The sequence below is a fragment of the Ricinus communis genome, chromosome 1, assembly GCF_019578655.1.
Source record: "Ricinus communis isolate WT05 ecotype wild-type chromosome 1, ASM1957865v1, whole genome shotgun sequence".
In the NCBI taxonomy this organism is placed as follows: Eukaryota; Viridiplantae; Streptophyta; class Magnoliopsida; order Malpighiales; family Euphorbiaceae; genus Ricinus; species Ricinus communis.
In genome coordinates this window covers 31092611-31104560 of record NC_063256.1, presented here as the reverse complement: position 1 = coordinate 31104560, position 11950 = coordinate 31092611, and the positions used below count along the sequence as shown (strand labels likewise).

Below are 11950 nucleotides of genomic sequence, written 5' to 3'. Positions count from 1 at the left end.
ATTTTTATTTTAAGAATAATAATATTAATTATACTAAAAGTATTAATTTATATAAATATTAAAATTAAGAAATAAATATTTTAAAAATAATTTTTATATTATTATACTAATAAAACTTAAAAAATTAAATATTTAGAAATAATTAATTTATTAACTTTTAAAATATTATAAATTAACATTAAAATATAAAAAAAATATTAAATTATATTTATAAATTTAATTTTTTTTTGAAAATGACCAAACAAAATTTGAGAAAAAATAGTCAAAACATCTTTTAACAATATAGAAGTTCTTTAGTTCCTACAACAGCGGAGGTCCTCATTTGTTGTCAAGATTGGCTTAGAAGTTCAAATAAACCTATCCAACTAGAAGAATCAATAGAGGATATTGAAAGCATAGAATCAGGTAACATTTCTTTACTTCTTACATATGTTTGTTTATTGTTGATGCTGTTAAGTTTTATTGACGTTATTTTTTACTTTTATTGTAGAAATTATTCAAGATCCTGAGATTGGTGAGTCCCTTATGCCAAGATTAAATGTGGAATGCTAATTTTGAGGGGAGGTAATAACATTCCTTTGCTAATTTTGGACATGTATTTTAGTGCTACATAAAGTTTGTAAATTTATTTATTTTAGTAATTGCCATCTGTAAAATATTTTTATGCTAGCAGTAATATATATTTTAACGATTTATATTTAAATATTGAATGAATTATTGTATTTGCAAGTGATTGAATTGCGAAACAGGTTGTTCAAGAATGTGATTACAATTTTAGTTCAAATTTTCATGCTACTTTTTTTAGATTGGTAATCATATTTTCTCTAAATATATTTAATTAAATATATTTGATTAAAGATGAGATTAAAGTTATGTTTTTTAAATTTTTTAGAACCGAAAATAGCACCGAACCGAACTGTATTGAACCGTAAAATTAGTACAATACGGTATTGGATCCTTTTATATTTAATATGGTACTGGTACTTTCAATTTTAAAATAACCGAGATTTGGTATGGTACTGGTGATTTATAAATAACCGAATTGGACCGATCCGTGCTCAACCCTACTGAGTAGGCATCAAATCTTAGCAGACACTTGACATCTGTATGTATTTCAGTGTCTATTCATTACATTACATTATATGAACAAATCTTACCTAATGCCGCATTAACAGAGCGCAACAAACAAATACTACCTTTACAGAAAATGTCGACCTGAATCAACATTTTTCATATCCAACTACTGACAATTCAATGCATGTCGCCTGATTTTTTTTTTCTTACAAAAAAATTCTTTTGCTTCTTCTGCACTAACAGCACTGATGTGGTATATAGTACTGATAATGGAAATCATCTCAAGATATTTGCATTGGAGTTATAAAAATTGGTCTAAGCATAGGGTCATTAACCCAAGACTTCCATAATAAAAGACTGAACAAAATATTCGAGACGCTATGCTCCACTCCTTGCTTGAGGGTCTCGACCTAGAGGTACCATGAAATCCTTCATAATATCATACTCTTCTGCACTTATATGGGCGCCATCCAGCACCTATTTGGCCAACAACAAAACAAAGATAGTCTCAACACTTTCTTTGTAAATGATGATGTATTTCCATGATGTCAGATCCTAACATCGCAATCTGATGCACAATTATCAAAGAAATAAACTTGTATGCGTTGAATCCTAATATCACTGTGCACAAACGTCAACATCATGACACTGCCTTGTGTAATATTCAGATAAAGAAACCAAAACTAACAATTGCCAGATAACAGAGAGTGGAATAATTATATATGAAATAAGGGCTTATAGGAAATGGAAGATTTTGAGTGTGGAACTTTGGAGGACATTTTGGGAAAAAAATGTTCCTCAATTCTTTTTGGACCAGTAGCTTATTGTTTTTTCAAATTTGGGCCGAATTGATCATAAGATAGAAATTGTGCTCCCATCAGACTAGAGTTTTTGAGCTAAACTGAAAACAATCCAATAGTTCCGGAGCTAATTCGATATCAATATTATTAGAGCTGTTTCCTCGAGATGTGCACATCAGCAACAAAGAGGGGGACGTTGAACCCTGACAACTTGGTTATACATTCAGAATAGGAAAAGAAAAAAAAGCCCAAAAGCTCCAAATGTTACTGCTCTATTTGTACATTTTGGGCTAAATTACTTTCACCATCCTCGATCTTTGGGGCTAGTATCACTGAATTCCCTAAATTTCAATTTGTAACACTAAACCGTCTGAATTTTAATTTTGGTATCAAAAAAGTCCCTCATACCAATTTCTGGCAAAGGGACAATCAAAAAGCTACCGTGTCATGCCATGTGTGAAATAATTAATTTATAAATTTATTAATTATATTCCATGTCATTAATTGGATTAAAAATATATGGAGTAAAATGTATTTATCTTCTCATTCATTCAAACTTTAAAACAAAAAATATTCTCTTTAATTTCATTTTCTCACTAGCCAAACACAATGAAAAAAAAATATTTTCCTTCATTTTCTCACTATTTTCATTCTTGGTGGAGGTACGTTTAGGAGGAGGCTTCTTGGAAGAAGAAGAAAAGGGAGAGATAAGTTGTTGTTGTTGAAGAAGATGATAACTTGCAAGTAATTATTCTTGATGTTCTTGTGGCCAAGTGGGTCTATTTCTTTCTTTTCTTTCTTTATTTGTTATACGGTGGTGGCATTGCTAAGGTTATTAAGAGAGATGAAAAATGGGATTTTATACTTCATGGCAAGTTGAGTTTTTTTCTCAGAGAGAGAGAGAGAGAGAAAGAGAGAGAGAGAGAGAGAGAGAGAGAGAGACCAAAGGGTGCCCTTTAAGCTATTGTGTGTGGGATGCGGCTGGCAAGAACGAAAATGGTGAAAAAATGAAGGAAAGGTTTTCTTTTTTTCCTTATTGTGTTTGGCTAGAAAATGAAAGGAAAAAAATATTTTTTGTTGTAAAGTTTAAGTCAGAAAATGAGAAAAGAATTACATTTTACTTCATGTATTTTAAATTTGTTTATTTTTAGTCCAATTAATGACATAAAATATAATCAATAAATTTATAAATTAAATTTTTCTATATGTGGCATGCCACATCAACTTTCCAGCCGTTTCTTTACCAAAAAATGGTACAAGGGACTTTTGTGATATTGAAATCAAAATTCAAACGGTTTAGTGTTACAAATTAAAGATTAGAAAATTTATTATATTAGCTCCAAAATTCAAGGGCAGTGAGAGTAATTTAGCCTACACTTTTCATTTCAGTAGCGAGCAAAATCATAAAGGACATATTTTCAAATGCCTATCGAGTAGTACCTATATCACCGAGATTCAAACAAAACTGACATTTAATCATATCTGGCATCCAAAATGATCACTAAGATGTTTTGCTTTGCAAATATATCCAACAGTTCTGATGGAGTTTTCAAATGGTATGTAAAATATTTCTATATGGTGAACCCAGAGATTTTCTAATAAGCAAAAGACATGCACAATTTTGTTTCCTATGGCTGTCTGTTAATCACATGACAAATAACAGAAAATAAATAATTTAATAAACAAGACAAAATATATAGGGTCTGACCTGGTGAAGCACCATCCTCCTACTGGTCATGTATGAAGTAAGTGCAGGAATCCTACATACAGAGAGCGCCTCAATGAAGAGAAGAGCAATAACCTGCCATTGTTTCGTCCTAAATGCAGGAAGTGCATCAACAAAGGACATTGTTTCTAGCAAGCGCCCCTGCATTGAACATTGGCCAAAGCACAATCAAAACTATTGAGCTATATACAAAATTTTCAGGTTAGCACGCCCATTGAGACCAATTGCTTCTCCTAAAATTAAGGATTACAAATCAATAGACAGAGCACATGTAGAATAAGTCTCCAGTTGTCTTTTATAACAAAAATTGTACTTGATGTTTTATGAAAATAATCTTGAGATGCAAAACTATTTTAGGCAGAGAACCTGCAAGCAATGATGATGATTAAATAAGGAAACCAACAGAGTTAAAGTAAGGTTACTGAAAAAAAAAGCCACCATAGCATATGCATATCTGTTATCCAACAGATTGAAACTTTTTGGATACCAGCCAATTAACCCTCTACTCTAATAACATAGATTTGATGCTTCAAAGGGAAAGAAACATATTGGACGCTAGTTGCTCACCAGTAGTAGTGCATGGGTAAATATCGCATTATTCATCTATTATAGTTCCATGGATGTTGCTTAGCATCTTGTCCTCTAGATGGCTAAACTAAGGTCCTGGTTAATTGAAAGATTCTGGAATCTTGATGACTGGCATAGATACTTATTTTGCTAATTTACTATTAAAAAAGCCATTACTGCAAGTCCTGTAAACATAATCACTGTTGCAATAAAAATATATTTCAAGAATCAATACCGCTCCTTGCTCCAGTGTGGATACTGGTATTGGCAGCCTGAGATTGGCAACAAGTCCAGGAAAAGTCCGAGCAAGACAACTTTCGGCAGTAAGCCTGATTTCAGAAGAACGACCATCTCTCAAGACAATCTTCCGAGGGTACTCCCTCCCATTAACAGATAAATAATCTTCATGGGCACTTTCATCTCTCCCATATATATAAGCCAAAGAAGATGACGTTACCCATGCAAAGAGTGCCATCCACATTGTTGCAAATGGGGATAACTGAGAAACAGCGAGCAAGAATAAATCGAAAAAAGATATATAACATGATAACAGCTTAAAAGTCCATTAAAGACTTACCGTCAAACTGAATCCCTCTGGTGGAGCATCATACCATGAATCCTCAGGGTCAAATAAATCAGACTGTGGAATCCCCGGTTTTGTTGGCCACTTAAGAGAAGCAGATTCTTGTTCAATCATATCATTTTTCTCCACGTTACCTCCTTGACCCAAATCCTGAGAAGGTGGTAATACGATGATCCCAGCTTCAGACACTGAACATCCATGCAGTAACAAAAGAAGCCTCAATTATTAATTCTTAATCATGTGAACCAAAAACTTTTGTTGGAATAGTTACCAAACAAAAGGCCCACCCGAAAATTCCGAAAGTCTATAATAAAATAGCACTAAGAAACAAGCGACCTAATTCATGGAATCCTGCTTTCTTAATTGATTTCTTTTATTCATACTTAATCTGAGAGACTAGCATACTCAACTTTATAATTTGAAGGATTTAGACGTACCTAAGTTTTAAAATGCAAGGACAAGAATCTAATAATTCAACCTCATGTACTTATGTGTTGTGCCCTCAAGAAACTAGAGGGATTAGTTGCATGTTTTTTAAATTAAGAAGATGAAGTGCATTTCATGCAAATATCATAGTGGGGGAATTTCATTTTTGTAATTAAACAAAATTAATTTGAATATAACAATAAACCTACTGGCTTTATTCACATCTGCATCTCCAGATGCAACAGCTTCTGCTGCCTGGCTCAATGCTACTGCACAGGCTTCTGCTGATTCGAAACGCAACATGTGACCATCATCCCCCTTGTTCGCACTCTCTGAAATCTCATGACTTTCATTTGTCTGTTCCATTTCCTGAACCTCACAAAGGTTTCTACTTCCAGCATTATCAACTCTCTCATCAGCCCAGGTGACGGAGCGATTAGATCTCTTTGCCCCAGAAGATTTGAGAGAGGGTTTGAGCACTGATTCATTCAAATTCGCTGCTCCTGTAGCTTGAGATATATCTTCAGCTTCAGCAGTATAATATGAAGATGAAGGCAGGTCTTGAAAGTTAAGTTGTTCTTTTATGACTTTTTCTTTCCTCCTCCCTTTTGACTTTCTTGATGCCTTAATAGAGTCCTGCTTTCTAAGAGAAGACAACTGGGCATTTAAGCCTTCATGTCCTTTCCCTGTTTGTGCTTGTAATTTAATGTCAGAGGCAGTGCTTGTCAAGCCAGAGGGACCTTTTGAAATGCTATATTCATCATTTGTGATTATAGTACTTGTGAAGTCCGTGTCACTAAAGAAACAATCTTGTTTACTGACTGGTTTCTTACAGATAGCTTTTAATCCTGCAACATTTAATTCAAGCTCACTTAAAAAGGTAAATAAACCATAACATGAAGAAAGACCATCAGCAGGAAAAGAAGGCAAAAAATTATTCATTATGAAAAAGCAACATCATTAAAAATAGTCATGCAGTATGCAAAATCTACCAGGGCAGGCTTGAAGACCTCCTAAATGCAATTTACAGTGTGGTAGCTCAGAAAACAAAAGACAAAAGAAAAGAGACAAAAGACCAGAAATTAAATCTTCCTTGTCAGATTGTTCACCTTTTAGAGCCCAGGGGAAAAAATGAAGAAAAAAGAAACCCAATCCAGCTAAACAAGATTTTGTTTTTATTCTTACAGCTACATGCCTTAGTGGAAATGAGTTTTCAATTTAGTGAAAATAGGCAACTAAAATGTTAGATATAAGGAATCTCCGAATCCAACAAGACTGCAACTTAAGCTAAAGATTGATTCCACAAGATACAAAAGCGGCATGCTTGTCAAGAATGTTATGAGCATAACAGTTAAAATTCAAAGAGCAACATATTCACAATATGGAGGGAAAATGTTTCAAGAGCCATAATATTAAATATAAAACCAGTGATAGTATGTATACCTTCTTTATGATTTTTTAATGAAGGATTGGGATCACGATCTCCTTGTGGAACATAGCCCTCAATTGCATTTGATGGACCAATCCACTCTTCCAAAGACACTTTCCCAACATTGGTTTCTGACTTCTCCTGAATCTTCAAATTAGACAACCCTAAGTCCCCACTTCTCCCTAAACCCTCAGAATCTAAAGTCAAATCATTGAACTTCCGCAGAATCTCATTAAGTTTGATTGGATTTAAAACTGAGCATCTCTTTTCCTGTAAGCTTTCGGAGAAAGCTCGACTATTGACTAGGCAACTGGAAGAGCAATACATGTATGTTTCCTGTAGATCATAAACCCTGTGCTCCTTCAATGAAATGCGGTATCGACCCTTGTAAGGACGATCTGATGGCAGAGAATTGTTGCAAAGTGGATAACCACAGAGGTTTGCAATTGAACGCTCAACGACAACATCTTCATAGTCACTACGAGACATCAGAGACCCAGCCGCTAGTAGCTGGTCCTCATTTTCTATGCCTTCAAGAAGGGAAAGTTGCAACTTATAAACAGTGTCTTTCACAGAAACTGATTCTTCCTTTGCCATTGAGAAGATGTAACAGAGTGATCAAGCAATTACAGTTGCTGTCGTATTGCGCAAATTAAACCTGATTGCGCTGCTACAATAAACAGAATCAATTGAAGTCGAGTAATTTGATGATATTTCAATAAACAAGGAGACTGGAATCCATTAAAATGCCACAGTAGCAGAAAGTCACAAATTGATGCCAAAACCAAGAATAAATTTCACTAGATGATCACGAAACTAACTAAGAGAAACTATTGAACCCACATTCATTGCTTCTAAACGAACTCCATAATCGAGTTACCATGCAAGGGCCTCATGTTTATTCTTTTAATGCGCAAGCTGAAATTTCGAATGTGAAAAGTGGCAGTATCAGCAAATCAAGATGTAAAAGAAATAAAAAGCGAAAAAGAAAAAGTACTAGGATAATACTAACTATGGAAACAAAATATATTTATGAGCGACAGAATTTATCAGCAAGCTCAAGCTTCTAAACAGTGGGAATAATAAATTCAAGAAAAAATAAAAATCATTGATTGGTAAAAGAAGATGACAGTTAGGTAAGTAGTTTACAAACAGCTCTTAAAATCAACAGTAATAACAGGAAAAAAAAAAAAACTTCAGACCCAAATGCAAAAGCTCCATAGTGATTCTGTATCACATTTATCTGAAGACGATAATAAATTAAATTAACCAATTCACACTCTGCAAGCAATTCTTAAATGAAAGAAAACAAAGAGAAAATAAATGGAAATTAGCCGTAATAATTGAACTTCTGATTGTGTTAATATCAAAAGTAAGAAAAAAATAATTAGTAATCCATGAAAATGAAGAAGAGGGATGCTAGAAGGGTAAACTTACCTTTGAAGAACTGGAAAAGCTCTGATGGAAGTTTCTATGGAGGTGAGTAAGAGAATCCCTATTTATAGAGACATAGTTTTAAGTGGCATCAACGATGCCGTTTTGCATGTCTAAAACCCCGGTATTTTATTTATTTTTCAAAGGAATTACAAATATCCCCTGAGGTTCTGCGCTACTCTACACTTCCGTCCCTCTTTTCTTAAATATATATACTTTTACCCCTCATTTAAACAATAGTTAACCTCTAAATAGAAATGATACTTCAACTTGATACATAATTACTACGGAGCTTTTGAAATGCTGCCATTATTATTTGGATTAAATACTATTTATTTTCTAAGGTTTGGCTTAATAAATGAGTTGATTCCTATAATTTTTTAAATACATCAAAATCTCATTGAGTTTTAATAAAACTAATTACTATCATTTTCTTAATCAGTCGAATAACTAAACTGATAATTATTATTATAATTTGATTCTTAAACTTTTTTTTTTTTTTTGACAAAAGCCAACCATAATCTCATTACTAAGAAAAACTCTCACCAATAAGGAGAGTTTACAGGAGCTAGCCTCCTCCGACAATCAACAAACTAATAGAAGGCACGATCACCATGGATCGCCATAGCAACAGCAGTATGTTGCAATAAGATTATATAGCCTAGAAATGTTAGAAAACTTAACAGGTCCTAGGAAATAAGAACTTAATGTTTTATAATTTGAAATAAGCAAACTTAAAACGGATACAAAAGTAAAACAATCGTTAAGCAAACTGACTACTTGGAGACAATCTGAATACACAAACTGATTGTAGATTAAGGTCCTAGGCAAGTTGAAGGTCTTTATGAACATCCATTGCCTCCAAATACTCAATGGAAATTCCAACAGGTATCGGTCGAGTAGCTACAGCAATAAGTTTTTTGCTCTTGTCAAAACAGACCACGCCAAGTCCCCCTTTCTTATTCCATGGATAAAAAGTTGCGTCCATATAGATGTGAAAGTGTACAGCAAGGATCTTTACATACAACCGCTGCACGATGTTCCTGTAGTAGCTTTGTTGCCCATGAGATCTGAACATCAGCATGTCTAGACACATTGGAATGCAAAGAATGGTTTATAGTTAACCAGTTTACCCAAAGGAGAACCACAAACTCCTCAACCCAGCAGAGTCATACATAACTTTCAAATGTAGCAGTAACTCCCACATGGACGTGTGATTTCGTCTAGATATTTGATTTGCAAATCTAGTTTGTTGCCAGAACGTAGCAAGTAATGGACAATTACACAAAGCATGTATCATAGTTTCATCATGTAGTCCATATACTTGACATTTCATATCATCAACAAGAACATGCTGATGTTAAACATTAACTCGTACCGGCAGTATATTATGAAGCACTCTCCATACAAACACCTTAAATTTTTGGAGGGATACTTAGTGACCATATCCACTTTCACCAAAAACACTGGTCTAAGGAAGTTGAATGTTGAAAGCTAGATGTTCGTGCCAGATATTGATCACTCTTGACCGTAAAGTCTCTGCAATTATCATACAACCAAAAGACACAATTTGGATATTATAAAATTGGTCGTGGAAGTACTAGGATCAATGCTGCCTCTATTGCATTAAATAGATGTTGCACTAATGGAATGTTTCATTATCCTTTAGGTGTAAGCAAATTACAAACCATTGACTGGGGTGGAATTAGGATAGGAGTCTGCATTTTGGTTGGGGGCCAAGAAAGAAGCCACACATCATTTGTAATCCGTACATGTGTACCATCATCGATAATCCACCCAAGACCCTTCTTAACCAACTTAAAACCCCACACTATACTGCGCTAAATGTAGGAGCCTCAGGCCATGCTACAACATCAAGAAACCTCCCAAGTTTCACATATTTGGCATATAAAACCTATGCCAATAACGAATTCAACTTGATGAGGAGTCGCCAAGCCTATTTTGCAAGCAAAATCTGGTTGAAAATCAAGGAGATTCCTAAGGCCCAAACTACCATATTCCTTTAGCAAGGAAAGTGAATCCCAAGATTTTCAATGAATCTTATGCTTACCCTTACAATCATCCTACCAGAACCAGGCACATAGGTTATCAATTTCAATACAAATGTTGGATGGAATTTTAAAGACAAACATAAGATAGGTAGGTGTAAATTAGATCACCGATTTTAGTAAAACCTTCTTTTCCGCCCCATAAGAATAACTTGGCTTTCCAAGACAACAATCACTTTGCATTCCAATCTCTTATGTAACCAAACTTACACCTTTTATTCGTCCCAACTACTAGAGGTAACCCAAGATAAGTCTCATGGCAAGCAACCAGAGGGACACCAAATATAGCTTGAAGTTGAAGGACAATAACTAAGCTAGTATTTGGGCTATATGATAGAGCTGATTTCTGGAAATTAATTAATTGACTTAAAGCCTTCTCATACATCCCCAGTAATTTGCTCAAATAATAACACTCACCAATTGTTGCTCTACAGAAAATAAGACTATTGTCTACAAAGAGCAGATGTGAGACTTGTGGAGCCCCTTCTGCCAACTTAATATCATGCAAGTCACTTTGGCAAACTGAAAGCTCAAAAAGAGAAGTGAGTCCTTCAGCATAAAGTAAAAACAAATAAGAAGAGAAGTGGTCACCCTATCTGAGGCCTTTGGTAGGCAATACACTCTCTGAGATTGATCCATTAATCAGAAAGGAATAGGATATAGAAGTCACATATCTCATTGTAAGATCCACCTATCTAGAATTAAAATCCAACTCAACATAATATCTTGCAACAAAGACCATTCAACTCGATCATAGGCCTTGCTCATATCTAGCTTTAGAGCCATGAAACTCAAATTACCTTTTTTTCCTATTGTTTGTCCAATGAACACATTTAAAGCCAAGTATTGAATTGTCAGAAATAAGTCTATTAGGGACAAAAGCACTCTAATGATCACTAATAACAGTATCCAAACATGGTTTAAGGTGATTAGCTAGAGTCTTACCCACAATCTTGGCAATGACATTACAAAGTCTAATTGGTTGGTACTGAGAGACCAAGTCAAGGTTAGCAATCTTAGGAATCAAGATAATAAGAGTGTCATTCCATTCCTTTATATTCTCATGTTTGTTTAGGAAAAGACAAACAAGCAGTAGAAACTGATGGCCCCACTAAATCCCAATATTTCTAAAAGAAAAGTGCTGACATTCCATTTGGACCCGGCGATTTATCGGGAAGCATCTCAAACAAAGCAGAATTTATTTCCTCAAGAGTAAAACTAGCATCAAGATCAGCCCTCATTGAATCAGATATTTGGGGAGGAACCACATTCAACACCAACTGCATTTCAGCATCACTAGGAAGACTAGTAATATATCCATAAAACAAGATTCTATATGATCTTGTATTCTAAAAGAATCCGACAATAACTCACCAAAGGAAGATCGAATTGAAGAAATAAGATTCTTTACTCTTTTATCACAAGCACATCTATGGAACATTTTGTGCTTTTGTCACCACACTTGAACACGAATATCTCGACCGTTGTTTCTAATAAGTTACTTCCACATTACCCAAAGAAATCAACTGAAGCTCTAAATCCTTAATTTTCAGTCATGTTGTCTTCAAGGTCATCTGTATTTTGAAGAAAAGACAACCTTCTTCAAACATAAGCTAATCGGCCAAAGTTTTGAAAATAGTTTTGACATCCCTAAACTCTTAATGCACTAGCAGTTTTTGAAAGCTAAGAAATTATTTTGGCCATCGAAACAACACCGTCCTGTCGTGCCCCAACACTAAAAATAATCTCCTTATAAGCCACAACAACAACCCAACTTGGTTTAAAATGGAAACGAGATAGGGCTATCCTCTGATTGGCAGACTCACCCTTAATAGAGCAATG

At 34.5% G+C, this 11950-nt stretch overlaps 1 protein-coding gene across 4 annotated transcripts; it reads right to left on the bottom strand.

Moving 5' to 3' along the window:
• Window positions 1-1085: 1085 nt before the first annotated feature.
• Window positions 1086-8115, bottom strand: LOC8268179 (putative RNA polymerase II subunit B1 CTD phosphatase RPAP2 homolog). Of its 4 annotated transcripts, none has more exons than XM_048376146.1 (7): window positions 8043-8115; window positions 6620-7275; window positions 5386-6024; window positions 4745-4938; window positions 4403-4666; window positions 3583-3741; window positions 1086-1551 (listed from the first exon to the last, which is right to left on the bottom strand). In XM_048376146.1, the coding sequence occupies exons 2-7, from the start codon at window positions 7200-7202 to the stop codon at window positions 1453-1455; spliced, it is 1938 nt and encodes a 645-aa protein (XP_048232103.1). In that variant the 5' UTR covers window positions 7203-7275; window positions 8043-8115; the 3' UTR covers window positions 1086-1452. The 4 variants fall into 4 exon arrangements, with proteins under 4 accessions (XP_048232103.1, XP_002521936.2, XP_015576516.2 ...); XM_002521890.4 differs by having other exon boundaries at window positions 6620-7272; window positions 8043-8109; XM_015721030.3 differs by having other exon boundaries at window positions 6620-7523; window positions 8043-8079.
• Between the last annotated feature and the right edge of the window lie 3835 nt (window positions 8116-11950).